The 20459-nt window shown below is 51.4% G+C and overlaps 9 protein-coding genes across 9 annotated transcripts; 5 read left to right on the top strand and 4 right to left on the bottom strand.

Moving 5' to 3' along the window:
* Positions 1 to 376: 376 nt before the first annotated feature.
* Positions 377 to 1325, bottom strand: LCP9604111_3348 (putative cyclin; the record flags this gene model as incomplete). Its single annotated transcript, XM_039070926.1, has 2 exons — positions 377 to 1021; positions 1074 to 1325. The coding sequence occupies 2 exons, from the start codon at positions 1323 to 1325 to the stop codon at positions 377 to 379; spliced, it is 897 nt and encodes a 298-aa protein (XP_038930615.1).
* Positions 1326 to 1824: 499 nt separating this feature from the next.
* On the top strand, positions 1825 to 3171 carry LCP9604111_3349 (uncharacterized protein; the record flags this gene model as incomplete). Its single annotated transcript, XM_039070927.1, has 1 exon — positions 1825 to 3171. One exon carries the CDS (start codon positions 1825 to 1827, stop codon positions 3169 to 3171), a length of 1347 nt encoding a protein of 448 aa, XP_038930616.1.
* Positions 3172 to 3737: 566 nt separating this feature from the next.
* Positions 3738 to 5454, top strand: LCP9604111_3350 (translocon subunit SEC61; the record flags this gene model as incomplete). Its single annotated transcript, XM_039070929.1, has 5 exons — positions 3738 to 3747; positions 3837 to 3937; positions 4004 to 4171; positions 4240 to 5315; positions 5373 to 5454. The coding sequence occupies 5 exons, from the start codon at positions 3738 to 3740 to the stop codon at positions 5452 to 5454; spliced, it is 1437 nt and encodes a 478-aa protein (XP_038930617.1).
* A 493-nt stretch (positions 5455 to 5947) lies between these two features.
* LCP9604111_3351 (bifunctional ornithine acetyltransferase/N-acetylglutamate synthase) lies at positions 5948 to 7401 on the bottom strand (the record flags this gene model as incomplete). The annotated part of the gene is made up of 2 exons (XM_039070930.1): positions 5948 to 6875; positions 6947 to 7401. 2 exons carry the CDS (start codon positions 7399 to 7401, stop codon positions 5948 to 5950), a joined length of 1383 nt encoding a protein of 460 aa, XP_038930618.1.
* A 641-nt stretch (positions 7402 to 8042) lies between these two features.
* LCP9604111_3352 (origin recognition complex subunit 2) lies at positions 8043 to 9788 on the top strand (the record flags this gene model as incomplete). The annotated part of the gene is made up of 2 exons (XM_039070931.1): positions 8043 to 8045; positions 8109 to 9788. The coding sequence occupies 2 exons, from the start codon at positions 8043 to 8045 to the stop codon at positions 9786 to 9788; spliced, it is 1683 nt and encodes a 560-aa protein (XP_038930619.1).
* Positions 9789 to 9983: 195 nt separating this feature from the next.
* Positions 9984 to 10734, bottom strand: LCP9604111_3353 (uncharacterized protein; the record flags this gene model as incomplete). The annotated part of the gene is made up of 2 exons (XM_039070932.1): positions 9984 to 10136; positions 10255 to 10734. The coding sequence occupies 2 exons, from the start codon at positions 10732 to 10734 to the stop codon at positions 9984 to 9986; spliced, it is 633 nt and encodes a 210-aa protein (XP_038930620.1).
* Positions 10735 to 11507: 773 nt separating this feature from the next.
* On the top strand, positions 11508 to 12602 carry LCP9604111_3354 (pyridoxal 5'-phosphate synthase subunit PdxS; the record flags this gene model as incomplete). Its single annotated transcript, XM_039070933.1, has 3 exons — positions 11508 to 11612; positions 11678 to 11860; positions 11973 to 12602. The coding sequence occupies 3 exons, from the start codon at positions 11508 to 11510 to the stop codon at positions 12600 to 12602; spliced, it is 918 nt and encodes a 305-aa protein (XP_038930621.1).
* Positions 12603 to 13561: 959 nt separating this feature from the next.
* On the bottom strand, positions 13562 to 16836 carry LCP9604111_3355 (putative importin 13; the record flags this gene model as incomplete). Its single annotated transcript, XM_039070934.1, has 4 exons — positions 13562 to 15886; positions 15950 to 16451; positions 16530 to 16723; positions 16774 to 16836. 4 exons carry the CDS (start codon positions 16834 to 16836, stop codon positions 13562 to 13564), a joined length of 3084 nt encoding a protein of 1027 aa, XP_038930622.1.
* An 834-nt stretch (positions 16837 to 17670) lies between these two features.
* Positions 17671 to 19995, top strand: ampp (aminopeptidase P; the record flags this gene model as incomplete). The annotated part of the gene is made up of 10 exons (XM_039070935.1): positions 17671 to 17746; positions 17802 to 17861; positions 17919 to 18084; positions 18140 to 18201; positions 18252 to 18473; positions 18527 to 18572; positions 18628 to 19459; positions 19511 to 19595; positions 19647 to 19691; positions 19748 to 19995. 10 exons carry the CDS (start codon positions 17671 to 17673, stop codon positions 19993 to 19995), a joined length of 1842 nt encoding a protein of 613 aa, XP_038930623.1.
* Positions 19996 to 20459: the final 464 nt, after the last annotated feature.

Raw genomic sequence — 20459 nt, forward strand, 5'->3', positions numbered from 1 at the left:
ATATTATTCATACATCTACTTTGATTGTTACGGCCACAAGAGAAGATGTATATAACATATAGGTTCAGCTTGACAGCAACAGAGCTCCCTGGCAATCGACTAAGCCGTGGAAGCAGCTAATTTTCCAACCGCCTGTTTGGCCACCGCAGAGACAAGGCCGTTTAGTGTTGGGTGTCGTTGCTTGGATTCCTTCTGGGCGCGGAGCAGGATATCGCAAGCCTTTTTTGACTGTGAGGCCGGCCTTCTGCCGATAGGTAGAATGCCTGCCATCCTGTGGTGAATGTTCTAGTAGATGGCTTGCTAGCTTCTACCAGAACATCTTTCATAGTAGACTTTTGATCTTGGAATATGATGTTCTCGGCAAATCAAAGCACTTTCATTCACCCTCCTCCATCATTCGGCGTCGCTCAATTTCGGCATCCACTTCATCTACTACCATTGGAATAGCTTTGTTCTTCCACCGAATGACCTCCGCTCGCATGAAGCCTTCTGTACTCTTCATACCTACAACCAAAAAGCCGAGCTCTTCGCGATCGACATCAAAGACTTCCCACCACTCGCCGTCCACAAGCTTGACCTCCTCCTCCCGCGAAGCGAGGTAGATGGCAGCCACAGCCAGGGCATTTGGTTGGTGGGTGACATAAAGAAGCTGGGGCGAGAGCAACGCCGCATTAAGGTGCTGGATGACCCGTCGAGCCACAGCGGGCTTTACCACACCCAAAGTTTGAAGATAGGTCAAAGCGATGGTGTGTGGTAGAGCAACATGTGTATCAAAGCCGAGAGTACGGAGGATACTCGTTTCGGTGCGGAGGAGGACGAGCCGCGCGGACTGGTAGCCTCCCTCGGACAGGATATAGGTTTCGGGGGATGGAGGGGTCTCCGGAGCTCCGCTCTGTTTCACAAACCACAAGGGTGACGCGTCTTGCGATAGGAGGAATGTGTAGACGTTGAGGACGGAGCGTGGCGAAGTTGGTTGGAAAGAAAGCTTAGCTGTCAGGTACAAGGCTGCGGCGGACACATCCTGCTCCGGTCAGTGGATCAGAATTGATATGGATGCCTGGAGCTGGTCCTACCTTGACTGAGTAGATTCGCAAGCTACCCCCATCAGCGCCAAGCCAAAAACGCGTGAAGATCACGACCGCCTGGGCAATTATATCTTGCGACAGGTGTAGGAGCACCCCAGCGGCTTGAGTTAGCTGGGCGCCCGCGCACCGAATAGAGGTTTCGAGGTCAGATGGGACATTGTCGATCGAGGACGAAGAGTTGGACAGTTGATCGGGCGTCGCCAGGGCGTTGGATAAATGCTTCAAACCGTTGGGAGCCATGACGCTAGGATTTTGCAGAAACGTGCAATGACGCAGGTCCTCGTGCAGCTGAAAGCATGCACAGCGGGAGCGGCAAAAATAGATGACGGGATCGAACTCGAAATAAGTCTAGTGGAAGGCAACCCTCATTGCTCTGATTAATCAGATTGGAAAGGAAGACGTGGTGGATCACGAAGGTGGAGAGAGCTCCAGACCAGCCACCGCTATTTCATCGTCCCAGCCTCTTGTCTTCCTGTTTCCAACTCTTGAGGCGTCTTCTTGGTTTCACTAGACAAATCCACACTCAACCCTGTGAAACATGAAAGCTTCATTGAAACCACCTATACCCTTTTTCGTTTGACCTTGAATGTATTCCAGGGGTCTGTTTTGTCCTTGATCAGCATTGATACCCCTACCGCAAACCCCTCCCCCCTAGGTCGCACACCAACGCCACATTGGGCCTGAATCGACGTGGCATTTCAGTCCTGTCCGTGTATCTGTCGAAATTACCCCTCAGAACATGTCTCCCGATCTCACTCATGCGCCTGTCACCCTGCATTCCGATGGCACGCACCCCCACGAGACCGTTGCCTTGACGCTCCCAAGATCTTCGGTCCCTAGAACCGCACGAAATCATCAGTTGAACAATCCGCCTTCGCATCGTCGAGCAAACACCGAATATATCGCAAGGCCTCCACTGTTCGAACAGGGCATCGACGGCACGATATCAAACCCAAAGAATACCCCTTGGTCCGAAACCTTTCCGAAGAAGAAGCTTGAAGCAAGAGCCAGGGTCTTGTCAGATTGGTTCCAGGGGAAATCAGATCCAGTCGAGTTGGGGCTTAAGATGGGCCCAGGTGCTTCAGATGGGACCGGATTGGATTCCCGCCCAGCTGCATCCATGTCACATATGAGGCAGAACTCGACCTTGACGAATCGGTTTTCATTCTTCGGCCTGCGGCGACAACCGAGCAAACCCAATTTCCCAGAGCCAGCAGATGATGAGTTCTTGAACTTGGACATCACTGCCGCTCTCAGACTACCCGAAACGGATGATACCAACGATGAGGCACTGGATTCCCTACGAGATCATGCGGACAAAGTGCTACGACGTATGCAGGAGGCCTATAAGCAACGCACTTTTGCCATGCACCAGGCTTTGGCAGACAAGAACGAAAAGCAGGAGGAGCTAGAAGAGACTCGCGCCAGAGTTGACCACCTCAAGATGCAGCTGGACGGCATGGCTGCCAAAGTGCTCGATCAGGAGAAAGCCATGAAGGCCATGGCCGAGGAACTAGAGGAAGAGAGAGAAATGCGAAAGACCGAGGAATCGCGCCATCGCAGTCGTGCAATTCGTACTGTGTATCCGGATGACGACGCAGCTTCCATGGCGCTCCAAACTCCCCGGCGTGGAGGCAAGCGTGCTAGCCATAGCACCTTCACCAGCGACTCGGGCTTCGAGTCTGGTGACGAGAGCATCGCCGAAAGCATCTTCTCGCTGCGTGAGGGCGTCGAATCTCCGACCTCCGCTCTGACAGCGCCGTCTCCCAACATGTCGCAGATCGCCCTGTCTACGCCGACGGTCCCGACGCCAGCACAGAAGAATCTAGTCGCGGCCACGAGTACACCACCACCTGTACGCTCGGCATATGATCGGGTCTTGAAGGGTCTTGCCTCAACGCGTTTAGGTAGCTCCTTCGCTGGTGGTAACAGTAACGCGCCTAATTGCACCAACTGCTATGGCGTGCCCGCTTCCGAGGCCTGGAGCGTGATGGGTGTTCTGCAAGAGGAGAACCGCGGCCTAAAGAATCGACTGGGAGAGCTCGAGGTGATCATTGACGATTGCCTGGGTCTTGTTGGGCCTTGAAAGATGACAATATTATACTCTTTATAGAATGATGGCATATGTTTATAGGATGAAAGCAGTTGGAATATGTATTTGGACATGTATGCTATTATGATTCCCAATAATTACCCCCATATCTTGCACCATAGGGTGTAGACCCCCAGCTGTCCCGATCGCGTAGTTAGTACCGTGGCCTCTGTGGAGTGTGGGGATAGCTTGGAGCCCTGTTTTTGGAGGGTGCACAACACAACGAACGGACTTGAAAGACTAGCAGAAGAGAAATGCATTGAGAATTGAATTGAAGCTCAAAGTAGTGCAATTATCTCCAAATCACCCCGTTCCTTTTTTTGGTTGAGTCACCAAGTTGGTTGTTGCGGCGAAGACCAAGTGGCCTTAATTAGCGCGGAAGCGAAAAGTGGCCAGCGGACCTCTTCTGTCCTCTTCTTCCCTCCTCCCCCCATCCTTTCGACAACTCCACCTTTTCTCCTTTTGTTTTATTTCTCTTAATATTCACTTTCATTCTTTTAGCTGGTTCTCGACTCCAGCTTTCTTCACTTCTTTAACGGACTGGGAGGAAGATAGCCACCATGAGCGGCCGTGAGTCCCCCGAAACCTCGTCGCGCAATCCCGACAATCCGTCTCGAATCGCCCTCAATTGAAGGCCAAATGCTGATGGAGGAATATAGTACGCTTCCTTGACTTGATCAAGCCCTTTACGCCCCTCCTCCCGGAGGTGGCAGCTCCTGAGACTAAGGTGCCCTTCAACCAGAAGTTGATGTGGACTGGTGTATGTCGCCCTGAATCCGCCCTCTCCGCGCGAAATCGACTTGGATCCTAATGAATTACGTTATAGTTGACTTTGATGATCTTCTTGGTCATGAGTCAGATGCCTCTTTACGGCATTGTCTCCTCCGATACTTCGGACCCCCTGTACTGGCTCCGTATGATGCTGGCCAGTAACCGGGGTACTCTGATGGAGCTGGGTATCACCCCTATTATCTCCTCCGGCATGGTCTTCCAGGTATGCGATTCCAAAAAACTCATATGTTATTCTTCGCGGTGATTGTACTGACATATTTTGTGCCCCAGCTCCTTGCCGGTACCCACCTCATTGATGTCAACCTCGACTTGAAGACCGACCGCGAGCTCTACCAGACCGCCCAGAAGCTCTTCGCTATCATTCTCTCCTTCGGCCAGGCCTGTGTTTACGTTCTGACTGGTCTATACGGCCAGCCCAGTGATCTCGGTGCCGGTATCTGTGTTCTCCTGATTGTCCAGCTGGTTGTCGCTGGTCTTGTTGTTATTCTGCTTGACGAGCTTCTCCAGAAGGGCTACGGTCTGGGCAGCGGTATCTCCCTGTTCATTGCCACCAACATTTGCGAGTCGATTGTCTGGAAGGCCTTCTCCCCCACGACCATCAATACCGGCCGTGGCCCCGAGTTCGAGGGTGCTATTATTGCTCTGTTCCACCTTCTTCTGACCTGGCCCGATAAGCAGCGCGCCCTGTACGAGGCGTTCTACCGCCAGAACCTGCCCAACGTCATGAACCTCCTGGCTACTCTCCTCGTCTTCGCCGCTGTCATCTACCTGCAGGGTTTCCGTGTTGAGATCCCCGTCAAGTCTTCCCGCCAGCGTGGCATGCGCGGCTCATACCCCGTCCGCCTCTTCTACACCTCCAACATGCCCATCATGCTCCAGTCCGCTCTGTGCTCCAACATCTTCCTTATCAGTCAGATGCTGTACTCGCGCTTCTCGGAGAACATCCTGGTCCAGCTTCTCGGAGTTTGGGAGCCCCGTGAGGGATCTGCTCAGCTTTACGCCGCCTCGGGTATTGCTTACTACATGTCGCCTCCTCTCAACTTCAAGGAGGCTCTCCTCGACCCCATCCACACTGCCGTCTACATCACCTTCATGCTTGTGGCTTGCGCCCTCTTCTCCAAGACTTGGATTGAGGTTTCCGGCTCCGCTCCCCGTGACGTTGCCAAGCAGCTCAAGGACCAGGGTCTCGTCATGTCTGGTCACCGCGAGCAGAGTATGTACAAGGAGCTGAAGCGCGTTATCCCTACTGCCGCTGCATTCGGTGGTGCCTGCATTGGTGGTCTTTCCGTCGCCTCGGACCTCATGGGTGCTCTCGGCAGCGGTACTGGTATTCTTCTTGCCGTCACGTAAGTTCCTTCGTTGATACATCAATTGTGTTCATTTCAGCTAACAGCTCAATACAGCATCATCTACGGCTACTTCGAAATTGCCGCCCGTGAGGGTGACATTGGCGCTGGCCTCAAGGGCCTCGTCCCCGGCAGCTAAAGAGACTGTCCGTATTTTCACGAGCAGCATGACATAGGATCACGCCGGTCCTTTGCAACATCTCTGTTTATTTTTGTCTTTTTTTTCGTCCGCTATACTTTTTTGGGTGAATGGATTGGCGCCGTCTGTCTGGCTGAATTGGAACTATACCGATTGATTGATATTCAGTCGTGCAGGTTGATTAGCCTGCCGATGAACGCTCCGAGGTCCCTCTCTAGGGACCTCTGCACATCGAGACAACAGTGTCAATGTCTTAGGTCGTCCATGTGTGAAATCACATGGGTCTAATCTTACTGGATAGGCGGCGCTCAGCGATGAAAATTGCCCTGCTTAGGGTCTTGTAACCATATGTGTCTAGAAAAACCAAAATCATATATTCAACTTGCCATGATCCTCAACCTTGTTCACATTCATGCTTCGTTGAACCGCTCTTTGTAACTATAGGTATCCTCGATTCGGCAACTTCCACTGGCAGTGCTAAAATACATATCTTTTAAGTCCGGTAATCACCGTTGATGGTCACATATTCGTGACTGAAGTCACAGAACCAATAAACAGCATCCTCACCACCACATCCAGCAGCCCCTTGTTCACCACCACCAAGATCAACCTCGATCTCAAGATCCTCGTTCTGAAGAATAGCACTAGCCCGCTTCTCGTCAACAGTCTCAGGCTCGCCATCAACCAACAGCTTCAAAACCTCACTCCCATCAACCGGACGGAAGCTAACAGAAGTACGCTCAGGAACAACAGTCCCCTCCGCGACACCCTGCGTATAACCAACCGCACACAGAATCCGGCCCCAGTTAGCATCCTTGCCATAGAGAGCGGTCTTAACCAGCGGCGAGCGCGCAATCGTCGAAGCAATCTGTCGCGCAGACTCATAATCCGGCGAGTTGCGCACGCGCACAGTAACAAACTTAGTAGCGCCCTCGCCGTCCCGCACAACCAGCTGCGACAGCTCCTGCGCGAAATCGGTCACAACGCCCTGCAGTGCGGTGTAATCGGGGCTGGGAGACGCCGCCGGCGCGCGCACAGTCTCGCCGCCTGCAGCGCCGTTCGCCAGCACGGCGATCGTGTCGTTCGTGCTCGTGTCGCCGTCGATGGAGATCGAGTTGAAGGAGCGCGACACGGCATGTTTCAGGATCGACTGCAGCGCTGCCGGCTCGACGGCCGCGTCTGTGCAGAGCACGCCGAGAAGTGTCGCCATGTTCGGGTGGATCATGCCGGCGCCTTTGGTCATTCCTGCGAGGCAGTAGGTGCGGTCTGGAGAGGAGGGGAGGGTGAAGGTGCGCGAGAGGAGCTTGGGGAAGGTGTCTGTTGTGCAGATTGCGCGGGCTGTCGTGAGCCAGGCTTCGTGTGTGGAGGCGAGCGTTGAGTACGCTGTTGGAATGCGGTCGAGGATCTTGGAGATCGGGAGGCTGTTGAGTGGTTTGTTGTGTTAGCAATGGGGTGCGGTATATGTGCAATTCTGATAGGATTATGAATTTACCGCTGTCCGATCACGCCAGTGCTCATCACCAGCGAGCTGTCGTTCTCGACACCGCTGCACTCATCTACTTTTCTTCCCATCTCCACTGCGTCCTCTAGGCCACCCTTGCCGGTGACGGCATTGGCGCAGCCTGAGTTAATCACCACGGCGCGGATACCACTGCCTTTGCGGCTTTGCAGGGTCTTCCTGCTGACTTGCACTGGCGCAGCTTGGAACTTGTTGGTTGTGAACACTGCAGCGGCCGAGCATGGCGTATCGGAGGCGATCAGTGCCAGATCCGGGAAGCGGGTATTGGAGGCCTTGACACCCACATAGGTGCCAGACACCTGGAAGCCCTTGGGGTAGGTGCCGGTCGTGGGGATGTAGCGCTGTTTGGAGGCCGGAATGGCCATGTCCAGCGGTGCGGAGTAGCATCGGACTTGGCCCTTGAGCATGCGGGCGAGGGAGGTGGCCATATTGGCGGATTGGGTAGTTGGAAGCATGTGTCCTATCTATGCCAATTGCTAGGCTTGTAGACACTAGCTGTTTATAAGGAGTGGTGCTCTTGTGAGTCAAACTTGAGCCAAGAGAAAAAGTAGCCGGTCTCGGGGCTCCCCACTCGGCAACTAATTGCGCGGTATGAGCCCACTGCTATATATGAGATATCTGGGGTTAATATTCGATGATTTGCTTCTTCTTGTTGAGGACTTTGAGTAACATCTAGGCAATTGGACTTTAGTCTGATCAGTGCGTTTGCTCACATGACTTGCGCGACCTTTTGAGCCAGCTGTCTGGAGTAAAAATCAAGGATTCTCGTACAAATAACTAGAAACACCACAGACGACACACATGAGGATAAATGAGGTAAAATCTCGCGAATTGTGTTGAATTCAAGACAGTGTAAGAGACAGTTGCTATATCTCCAAACCTCAGACGCGGAGTCGGAGAAACCCATCCGCTCCAATTTCATTCCTTCGAGCACTTCGAGACCCAATCAAGCCTCAATTAGTCCTACATTCCAGTGTCAGACCTGCAGCTCCTTGCAATTACGAGAGCTTGAATTTACCAACCTTGGAAGCCCCTTGCGTCCCGACCCTGTGCACATTCTCCGGATCTGATGGTACTGTTGCTTCCTTTCTCCTTCGCGTCTACGTGACTATAATCTGACTAGACTGTTATGAAGCGTAAGCTCTCAGACGCCGGCGATCAGCCGCCTGTTTCGACCCCAAAGAGAAAACGGACAGCACTAGAACAATCCAATGGCGCCCTGAACGGCCACGCGCCCAACGCTGCACTCCCGAACGATGATGCCTCCTACGAACTTCCCCCATCAGGACATGACCAATCAACACCCAAAAAGGCCAACGGTGTCTCCGCGACGCCATTACAACAGTCTGGGCTGAAAACGCCCACCCAAAAATCCAAGGCTCGTGGCTTGTTTGCTACGCCTACCAAGGCCAAGTCCGCAACCGCAGCGACCCCATCTCGAGTTAAGAATGCAGACCGGTCTGCGCGCAAGAAGAGCGCACGAGTGCTGTTCGAGCAGGACGAAGATGCAGCTTGGGATGGATCAGAACGACTAGCGGAAGAAATCTTACATGGAGATGGGCCTGATACGGAGAAAGTGGATCAGTCACTGGCGGAGAGTATAGAACCTGAAGGCGCAGAAAAGGCCCCTGAAAAAGGAGCAAAACAACCTAAGCGCCGTGCAGGACGGCCAAAGGGTGCGAGGAATAAGCGCTCCCCGACACCGGAAGGCGAGCTGCCTGCACACGAACGATACTTCTTTCAGAACCGCGCTGGTCCTGTCAAGACATCAAATGCCACTCTCAACAAAGTAACGCTGTTAACTCATGAGGAATATTTCGAGAAGCTTGGACAATATGAGGATCCGTGCAAGGAAGAAAAGGAATACCTGCAATCCTTGCATCACCGATCTTTCCCACAGTGGGCGTTCGAGTTCGATGAAGGGTTCAACATCTGCCTATTTGGCTACGGCTCCAAGCGCAAGCTAATGGATGAATTCGCGGAGTGGATTTACAACCAGCGCTTGTCAGACACTACGACTCCAACCATTGTGATGGTCAATGGTTACACACCAGGCATCTCCATCCGATCCATCTTCGCCACGATCGTCGCAGCCGTAATGGGCGACAATGCACCATCCAAGCTTGGTGCACAGCCGACCGAGGTCCTCGAGCTGCTACAATCTGCGCTCAAGTCGCATGAAGAGCCCATCACCGTTTTGATCAACTCTATCGATGCCCCGCCTCTGCGCCGCGCAGCCAACCAAGCACTCCTCGCCCGTTTGGCTGCAACACCGCGCATTCGTCTCGTAGCCACAGCCGACACCCCCAACTTCCCGGTCATGTGGGATATCAGTCTGCGTGATCAGCTCAATTTCGTCTTCCACGACTGTACAACCTTTCTACCGTTCTCAGCGGAGGCCGATGTCGTCGAGGAGGTTAACACTCTCCTTGGACGCAAGGGCCGCCGGGTCGGCGGGAAAGATGGCGTGGGCTTTGTGCTCAAGAGTCTTCCCGAAAATGCACGTAACCTGTACCGTCTCCTACTGACCGAATTAATCACTCTACTGGACGACGGCCACCAGTCAGACGATGAAGGTGCAGAGGGTGGCGGCAGGGCTGGCGATGAAACTGGCATCGAGTTCCGTCTCCTTTACCAGAAGGCAACGGAGGAGTTTGTCGCTTCTTCGGAGATGATGTTCCGTACCCTGCTAAAGGAGTTCCACGATCACCAGATGATCACTTCCCGCATGGATGCAAGCGGCATGGAGATACTGGGTGTGCCACTGTCCCGGGATGAAATGGAGGGCGTGTTGGAAGATCTGGTGCTGGGGTAGCGTAGATCCTCCCTCATATTTGGTGTGGAATAGATCAAGACTCATGATACCCCTGTACGAATGAACTTTTTACCAATTATAATCGGGACATCCAGCAGCCCCAAATTGCGTCCCTGTCAATTGGCGTCCAACTTGGCGTCGTTCGAGTGTATGTACAGGTAGTGTTAGATCTTCGTCTAACTGTACAAGAAAAGCCTAGAACTTCGCAAACGCCGCCATCGCCATCATAACACCGAAACTCATCTTGAAAGGCCGTTTCTCAGTCATGACGCGGCCCAAGTCAACGCGCTTAATATATTTCTGAATCCGATTGATCGGAATAATATTGTACCCTTTGGCCGCAGCAAACTACAATCGAGAAGAAGCATCAGCATCTCGTCACAACTACAACCCATAACCTCGGCCAGCGAAACACCAAAGCAACCCAAAGGAAAGCCCCAAATCCGAGGCAGAAGCTTATACATACCTCGATAAGAACAACGCCCATACCCAAAATAACAACCAAAGCCTTCGAAAACGCCCTCAACCCAACACCAGCAACAAGCCCCAACACACTCCCCAAACTAACCTGGCGCATAGTCTCCGCGTTCAATAGCCCATTCCGCCGCGGACGAGCCTGCTTCAGACCCCCAGGTTCGGGGGGATTAATAGCCCACTCTGACTCTTTGCTGGGGCTGTATTGATGGGGAGTGGTGTACTGGCATTGCATTGGGGTGGAGCGGAAGGGTGACAAGGGATGCATGGTCGCGGCGGAGAGACCGATGCCGACGCCTAAACCCAGGCGGAGGAGGGTGGCGGGTTGGTGAGTGAATAGCTTGAAAGACATTGTGTCTGTTTTGCTTGTCTCTTTTGCAATTGAGGGAGTTGGAGAGTCGGTCTCGGGGGGTTTGTGGTCGGAGATGAGCTTGAGCTTCCCTTGGCGGATGGGGATGCCAGGTGACGTCATATTATTGATGAGCTCATGGGGATCTGCCCGCCTCGGGAAAGATTGAGGCTCTTTTTGGGAAGTTTGGTCGTTGTTTCTTATTTTATTGTTAACTTTAACTTCGGATGTTGTTAGGTTAATTCCAATGTTGTTAGGATGCTATATGTATTGTGACTGCTGGGAGATATATAGGCATTTGGAATGCGTAACTGGCATTAATAGGGACGTGTTGCAGTGGAGTATCATTAATGGACCCTGAATCGTACGTATACAGTGTGGTAGCGACCATATTTTATAGATAGATACAGACCGGGGGCCACTGTGTTACGCATTATGTATAGAGCAAGCAACTCTCCTGCCAGAATAGGATAAAGTGTAATATCAGTGATGAGTCAAAGTCGGAATCGGCCCTGCCTCCCCGAGTCTGCCATCTGCCATCTGCGATGCAAGTGATAGAGAGTCACCTCACATACTGCATTAGGCAATACTGCATCAGGCATGTCAAGCCAAGAGCCAAGATCCATGTAACAAGGTGACTGGCCCTAGACAGCAGGCGGTCTGTCACCGGATGGGGATGCCCTCGGGAAACGGAAAGTCGTGGAGTTTCCAGGGACCAGCGGAGGGGCACTTTGCATGTGATTGGCCTGAGGCAAGTAACTTTCGAGGGAAAAGTGTATTTCCTACTGACTCACTTTTGGAATCCTTCTCTTCTTTTTCATTCTTTCCAATTCACTTCTTCTATTCATTCTCTTCACCTCTGTTCATATTCCCTTCTTTTAGCTACACAATTCAAAATGGCTGCTCCAAACGGATCCACCGGCAATGACTTCACTGTCAAGGCCGGTCTTGCTCAGATGTTGAAGGGTGGCGTTATCATGGACGTCGTGAACGCCGAGCAGGTATGATCTCTCTGGCAAGGAATTGATACTATCCAGTGTAGAAAACTAACAGATACCTCTACCAGGCTCGCATCGCCGAAGAAGCCGGTGCCGCTGCCGTCATGGCTCTCGAGCGTGTCCCCGCTGATATCCGAGTTGAGGGTGGCGTGGCACGTATGTCCGACCCCAGCATGATTAAGGAGATTATGGAAGCCGTGACCATTCCCGTCATGGCAAAGGCCCGTATCGGACACTTTGTTGAATGCCAGGTACGTAACAATTACCTCTATGCGGGGGAGATGGAGGGGGAAAACGGAGGTCTCCCCGTGGCGGGGGAGGCAAATAAAAGTCACACTATCACTAACACTTACCGACCTACAGATCCTTGAAGCCATTGGCGTTGACTACATTGATGAATCCGAGGTCCTCACCCCCGCCGACGATGTCTACCACGTCACCAAGCACGGCTACAAGGTCCCCTTCGTCTGCGGTTGCCGCAACCTTGGCGAGGCCCTACGCCGCATCTCCGAAGGTGCCGCTATGATTCGCACCAAGGGCGAGGCTGGCACCGGTGATGTCGTCGAGGCCGTTAAGCACATGCGCACTGTCAATGCGCAGGTCAGCCGTGCCCGTGGTATCCTCCTCGCCAGCCAGGACCCCGAGCCTGAGCTGCGCGCGTTCGCCCGTGAGATCGAGGCCCCGTACGAGCTTGTTCGCCAGGTTGCGGAGCTCGGCCGTCTGCCTGTTGTTAACTTTGCTGCTGGTGGTGTTGCCACCCCTGCCGATGCGGCGCTTATGATGCAGCTTGGCTGCGATGGTGTCTTTGTTGGCTCTGGTATCTTTAAGTCTGGTGATGCTAAGAAGCGTGCCCGCGCTATTGTCCAGGCTGTCACTCACTTCAAGGACCCCAAGATGCTTGCTCAAGTCAGTGAGGGTCTTGGTGAGGCTATGGTTGGTATCAACGTCAAGCAATTGCCCGAGTCTGCTAAGTTGGCCGGCCGTGGTTGGTAGATGTGCTTTTCTGTCAGTTGTTTCAGCCTTGATCATTGTGTCCTAAAAAAATCTTGTACATGAGCCATGAGTAGGCGTCTAGCGTGACATATATATTATATGATTTGATACATTTGTCATTTTAAAGCCAATAATTGCATGTTAGCAGCTTCAATGTATGATAACTAAGGCAACACATAAGAATTAATAAGATCATCCCAAAGACAATTTCTATAGTATACGAATACGATGTCCGGAGGTGTGGGGCCGATAGCAAAAGACACGATTGGCTTTTTTTGCCCGCGGCTAGGGAAAACAGCCAATCGGAGCTTCGGCTGTCATTCTCCATGTTACGCCGTAGACTCCGACGACGGGGAATTACGGAGAAATCCTTTGGAGGTATTTTAAGTTTGTCCCCTTGAGCAAACAGTCTTGTCAAATGCTAGTCAATTATTTTAGCCGTTCGGATAATGCCGAAGAAAGCGATGGAATTGCACACGAAGTACGGAGTACTCCGTAGTCTGTACAAATATGCCACGGGTGTTGAAGGATAAGGTTAGTGGGTCAAGGCTAGCAAGTGGGTCTGTGGTCACATGATATGGCATTTGTATAAAATCGACCTATTCACCAGACAATAACACGCAGTATATATCACAAAGATCAATTCTAACGCTGGATCTAGAAATATCTGGAATTTAGGCCTTTGGGCTCTTTTTGTCCAGGTACAACATAGGACTTGGTTGGGGCTTTTGCCCACTGGGTCACATCCTACAGGATGTCTTTTTCTACGCAAGTGGCCAAACCACTCGATAATTTCAGAATTCTCATTATGGCGCTTAGGTAAATGCAAATAAAAACTCTTAAGTAGGATTAAATCAAGCTGCACCGTGTATGTCATGCAAATGGATATCTAAATGGACTCCGAAGTTGCAGGACCCATCAACTCCAATCATCAGGTCATGTATCAATGCGCAAGCCCATCACTGGGCATAATCGAAATCCATGCCACGGCATTTCAGCCATAAGGAACGCACAAGATCCAGAGACTGTTTGTGGCCACCTCTAGCAATGACGAGAGACTCCAAGAACCGTGACTTGTCTTTTGCCGATAAAAGCGGCACTTGTTGTCCGGTTGCATCTGTGACCTGGGCGTTCAAAGAGTCGAGCGCAGCCTTCAAAGACGGGCGCGCCAACCCCATCTGTTTGAAGACAGTGCGTCGCAGAGCGTCGTTCAGAGATATCAAGTCTGATCTTGCGCATTGGCCGGCAATCTGGTGGATGATTGTGTAACACAAGCGTGGGATAAATTCTTGATAGACTGATTCGAGTATGTTCATTTCTTCTGGAGAACTGCCCTGCAGATCTATTAATGCAACCCAGAATGCAGAAGAGGATTTAAGAGGAAGTGGTTCTGGCCGTGTCAATGCGTGAAGTGTGAAGTGAAGAAGCACAGCAAGAGGAGACTCTGCGCTCAGGTTTGACTTCACGGGATTGAACAATATCGGATAGTACTTTGGTAAAAGACGTGTGAGAAAATCAATCCCGGCATTAGCGGTCTCTGGGTCGTACACATCCGGATTCTGGAGCATCGAAGAGAAGAGCTGTGCTACATGATCGATGAGCGCCTCGGCCTCGGTGCGAATATTCATCGCATGCCGAGCGTGAGATGCCAAAAATGATGACGCGGTTGCCATGATGACATCTGTCCCGGAAATACCGAGGGGAAAGCTCTTGATAAAGTCCACTGTCATGGAGGGCGGGAAGACAAAAAGCCCTGCCCGCTCAGTGTAGCCAGCTTTCAAAATGTCGCAAGCTGCTTCGATTATGCTGCTGTCCACGGGGAAGTCGACAATCAAAAGTCTCATGGCCTCCATTATCAGGCGCTGGGTTTCGGCACCTGGTCCGGAGTTCCAGAAAGATGGAGGATATGGGTTTCCTTCCTTGATAAGCTCGATATCAATGACTTCGCTCTCTGAGCGAAGGCCTTTTCCAATGCTAGCAATACAACTCAGCACGAGGTGTCCGCGTAGACGGCCAAATTCATGAGCGGGACCGGTAACCTCTTCCCGTGCTGTGTTGGCTTCCTGAACAAAGAATCCGAGAATTCTCTCCAGCGTTTGTACCTTCTCCTGGTCACTGGGCAAGCTCTGGATAATGGTCGCGATTCCTTCCAAAACCTTAGGCATGGTCGAAACAGTTGCCGTCGGCTTGCTTCTGAACTGATCCAATTGATCTAAGAATGCAGGAAGATCTGACGTCAAGACGCGAGCACACGATTTTGAAAGAGTCAATATAGACCTTGAAGCCGCGTGCGCACACAACTCAAAGTTGAGGGATTTGAACAGGATGTTTAGAACACCCGGAAGTAATGAACTGTGACGCTCAAAGTATGATTCGTACTTTCCAAATGAATCCACCAGGGTCTGACGGGCCTTGAGTGGTAATTCAGTCTCCCCGCCTGCGCAGAGCCTAGCAAATGCATCGCTACCAAAGATGGCATCGAGACACTGGTCAGCGTGGCCATTTTCATCCACAGCTTCTGAGAGCTGAGCTATGCAGAACATGGCAGTCTCAAAATTGCGCCAGTCCCGAGTTTCCAGGCAGGACGTGGCGCTTCTCTGGAAGACAGTGACCAGGTCGACACCGAGGACGGGGTATGCTGAGAGTAAGTAATCACAGGCCTCATGACGGAAGGCACCGAATTCACTCCGCTCTTCCTCGCCCCAATCTTCCAAATCTTCGGGCTTGGGATATAATAGTTTGCTGGACAGACCCAAGACAACTTCGGCTAAATGTGACTTTACCAAGTTATACCTCGGGCTGTCTTCTTCGAGTTCATCGGGGAGACTCTCTGCGATCTCGTTCCAAAACTCCAAGACACGTGGGGTTCCGAGATCATCAATGGAAGCATAGCCAGGGGTTTTGAAAATGCCGTGGATAAGTGTGAGGATCGCTCCATTTTGCTGGGTCAGTGGGTCGCTGAAGATATCTAAGTTCAAATGGGAGACATATGCAATCAAGAGGTCAACAAACGACATGCTCTCCGCTCCTTCATCGCCACTCCCGACAGCAGTAATGTGAGCTGTCACGATCGAATTGGCAAGAATATCAGAAATAAGCCACAACGAGTTGTCGTCAAAGGCCCAACGGCGGGTTTCAAAGGCTTGGGCCAAAATAGAAGCTGCACTTTCACTCAAGCTGGGTACCTTCAATATCTCAATGACGGTTTGGCCACATTGCACCGCCAAGGTATTGACATCTTCAGCTAAAGAGCGCTGACGATTCCCATGAACACCTAGCCATGTCTGGGAGTCGAGTTAGCGATTGCACTCTTCGATATGGAAGTACCAGAACCAATATTAACTCACCTTCCATGAGTTCATGGCTTCAGCCGCTAGTGCGATATCAACTGCATCATTTCCAGCTGCATTTGCATGCTGTATGGTCTTCGTAAGGACAAATTGAACCAGGAGCAACCCATCCTTAATGTTGTGTATGGCTCGCTGGGTAGCAGAGGCGTCTCCAGTCCCATCTTGGGGGTCAGAGTCCAGTCGGAGAGCCTCCTCAGCAAGCGCAATAGAGAAAAATAGGAGTGCACCCGATCCACTCTTGCTCAACGCTGGCAGTATCCGCTCCTGAAAATCCACCGCTTGTGATTGTTCTTCGGATACATATCCGCCGTGGGCGAGGCTTGCAGCCAGCTGCCAGACAGCTTGTTTCCATGGTGTGGCAGGGTGTCTGAAAATGGCGACCAAGCTTGAGGCAAGCTTTCTCACAACCATGGCTTGTTCACCGTTATTTACCAAAGTAACAAAGCGATTGATCAGGTGCTGCATGATCTCTGCGGCCGAATCTTGGTTGATTTCATTCCTAATGGTATCCGAGGTCAGCAATTATGCGTCATATAAGAATGCGGTCGAGGTAGTAGATCAGAGAGATTGGCCGTACCATGAGACATTGATCTTCACTGTGAATGTAAGAGCCCCCATGAAACGATGCTGGGCAGAGTGTTCGCTTTGCAGAAGGGAATCCGCAATTGCCCATGCATCTTTCATCTTCTGAAGTTGCTGGAGGCGCGTCTGGATCTCATTGATTCTGGTGGGGTCCCGTTGGTTCGCTGGGTTATAGAGCTCGGTGACCAGCTAGTTCTTTATTAGCTGTTGAATTTCAAAGGTAGACATGGTGCGCATACAATATGGGCTTCTGAGATCGACTCCCTGGCCCCAAGGCCCTCGTCAGATACCCAGGTTGCCATTTTTCCTTAGCAAGCGCGTGGTTGTGAAAAAGAAAAAGAGAAGTGTACATATACAAAGCACGGGAGCTATGACGGGCAGAATCTAGTGTTTGCATCTCTTGGCCAATCATCATCAAGGCGGTTGCATCAGCGGTAACTGCGGGGCTCATCTGGTTTGTATGCACGTGACCTCTATATTCTTAGCTACATATATATGTTAGAACTAAGAAGTCTAGCAGACTGTACATTATAATACATACTGTACTCTCGGAGGAGTCGATTTATAGGAACTTTTGTCTCTCTATTGAACTCCTTTACTTGCTTTTTCCTACGTGGGATATATATTCTGACCTTCTCACTGCTGAATATATTGATAGCATCATATATCTCAAGGTATCAAGCTTGACCTAGCCCGTACAAAGAATTAGTATAACACCATTGTCGATGGCACTCAAGCTGGATCAACCTCTAAAAAACAAGAAGAACATTGAAACGAGCAATGTGATTGTATACAAATGTGTAGATACTTGAGTGCAAACATGACAACACCAAGTGGGCCGTGTGTAGCCGACTCCGGAGATCGCCCTACGGCCAAAAGTCTCCCCACCGGTAAAAGGCCACTTACACGGAGTCCACACGACCTGCGGAATTAGCTTATCGCGTACTTATCTGACGCCTTCAATCTCTGCTTCGCTTAGCCTTCGAAAGCTAACAGGTGGATGAGTAACCTCTTGAAGTCCGCCAGTGTCCATGCTCCTCTCCCGTCCAGTTTGCCTTCGGACATCTTTGCGATCGCTAAGGCCCGTCTCCCGTCCAAGACACTTCTCCGTTTTCGGTCCGCGATACACAGTCAATATGGGGCCCGTAGATACCTCTGAACGCCTGTCAAGGCTAAGGCAGTTGATGCAACAGCATAAGGTCGATGTTTACAGTATGACATCATCTCTCTGCTCAAACCTCGAGTTGTGCTTACCAGCTTCGTATAGTTGTACCCTCAGAAGATAGCCACCAGTCCGAGTACATTGCGCCATGTGATGCCCGCCGAGGTCAACGATCGCCCCTCTTCCGCTGATTTGCCCGCGCCGACACTAACATTCTCACAGAATTCATTTCGGGATTCTCTGGCTCCGCCGGTACTGCAATCATCTCCCTGAGCAAAGCTGCACTGTCCACTGATGGACGGTACTTCAACCAGGCCGCGAAACAATTGGACAACAACTGGCAGCTCTTGAAGGGTGGAGTGGAGGGTGTGCCCACTTGGCAGGAATGGTACGAGACGAGAGTTATGCGGCATGATCTGTATGGGAGCTGATCTTGTTGGTAGGACCACGGAGGAAGCCCAAGGAGGCAAGGCTGTGGGTGTTGATCCATCTCTGATCACAGCGTGTGAGTGCTGTTACTTTGGCGTGGAAGTGCATAGCGCTAATCTTCAATAGCTGGTGCACGGAAGTTGGCAGAGACCCTTAAAAAGAGTGGTTCATCCCTCGTGGGCGTCCGGGAGAACTTGATCGACGTGATTTGGGGTAAGGAACGCCCCGCGCGTCCCAGCGAGAAAGTGCGCGTTCACCCTGAGAAGTATGCCGGCAAGCCGTTCCAAGAAAAGGTGGCCGAGCTGCGGAAGGAACTTGAGACAAAGAAGAAGGCCGGATTCATCATCTGTATGACCATCTCGCATATATCCCAGTCCTGCAGAGTGACTAATTTATTGCAGCTATGCTCGATGAGATTGCTTGGCTATTCAACCTGAGAGGAACCGAGTAAGAACAGTGTCTATACCGTGATGCATCTTGGCACTTCACTGACTCTGAACAGTATTCCCTACAATCCCGTGTTTTTCTCTTATGCTGTTATTACGCCCACCACCGCTGAGATCTACGTGGAGGATGACAAGTTGACGCCAGAGGTCAAGGCTCACTTCGGGCAAGACGTTATCGTCAAGCCATACGAATCCATCTTTGCTGATGCTCAAGCCCTCAGCACCAAAGGCAAGTCTGCGGGTGAGAAGGCCGCCAAGTTTTTGTTGTCGAACAAGGCTTCTTGGGCTCTCAGCCTCAGCCTTGGCGGCGAGGGACAGGTCGAAGAGACCCGTAGCCCGGTCGCGGATGCAAAGGCTGTGAAGAATGAAGTCGAACTCGAAGGAATGCGAGCTTGCCATATCCGCGATGGTGCTGCCCTGACCGAGTACTTTGCTTGGCTTGAAAACGAACTAGTCAACAAGAAGACTGTCTTGGATGAAGTCGACGGAGCTGACAAGTTGGAAGAAATCCGCTCCAAGCATGATCTGTTCGCTGGTCTCTCCTTCGATACTATCTCGTCGACTGGGCCCAACGGTGCGGTCATTCACTATAGCCCAGAGAAGGGAAGCTGTGCTATCATCGATCCTAATGCCATCTATCTCTGCGACTCTGGTTGTCAATACTTGGATGGAACGACCGACACTACGAGAACATTCCACTTCGGCGTTCCCACGGAGTTCGAGAAGCGTGCTTTCACGTTAGTGCTGAAGGGAACTATTGGAATCGATATGGCGGTATTCCCCAAAGGCACCAGTGGCTTTGCAATTGACGTGTTGGCGCGCCAACACTTGTGGAAAGAGGGCTTAGACTACCTTCACGGAACAGGCCATGGTGTTGGCTCCTATCTGGTGAGTATTATCGCTCATCAAACATCTTACACTTTGCTTATCTCCGTTTAGAATGTCCACGAGGGTCCCATTGGCATCGGAACTCGGGTTCAGTATACCGAGGTCCCCATTGCGGCCGGAAACGTTATTTCGGATGGTTTGTCTCTCCTCCCCGTAGGTTGCAGTCCGAAACTAATTCCTGATATAGAACCCGGATACTACGAGGATGGCAAATTTGGTATTCGAATCGAAAGTGAGTTGTACCGTCTGTGACTGTCATTGGAGAAATACTAATCCCGCTCTTTATAGACATTGTCATGGCTCGCGAAGTCAAAACTGCCCACAACTTTGGTGATAAGCAGTGGTTAGGCTTTGAGCATGTTACAATGACTCCTATTGGTCGCAACCTGATTGAGCCGTCGCTTTTGAGCGACGCCGAGCTTAAGTGGGTGAATGACTACCACGCTGAGATCTGGGCGAAGACAGAGCACTTCTTCCAGTCAGACGATCTGACACGCTCATGGCTCAAGCGTGAGACTCAGCCGATTTCCAAATAAGTGGTATGCAGCGTTGATGGGCCGTGGTTTGAAATAACCACGGAGTACTCCTGCTATTGATTAGAAGGGATTATGTAGAATACAGTAGTGTATACACCATTCCAGTGCTGTACCTAGACATGAATAATTAAGATTTAATCGAATATCAAATACCAAATAGATGCTAGCAAGGAACACAGCGACACAATGATATACTGCAAGTCTACAGTTTACATTGTCAACTTTCGGAGTTTCTTGGTAAACCGACAACTGGCCAGTGGAACGGAATGCGGGAAGCTCTGGTGGAGCCCGACCCGGCCTGTCTCAACACTATCACCACATTACCACTGAATTGCTTCCAGCGCTCCCTCTATTCCACACCCAAGAATGCTCGCAGCTCCCCGCCAATTGTCGCGCGCTAGTCACAAGACCTAAGACCGAACCTTTCTGGCCAACAGCCCCACGCCAGCCCCTTGTCACAGCCC

Source organism: Penicillium roqueforti, assembly GCF_015533775.1.
Source record: "Penicillium roqueforti strain LCP96 04111 chromosome Unknown scaffold_05, whole genome shotgun sequence".
Classification (NCBI taxonomy): domain Eukaryota; kingdom Fungi; phylum Ascomycota; class Eurotiomycetes; order Eurotiales; family Aspergillaceae; genus Penicillium; species Penicillium roqueforti.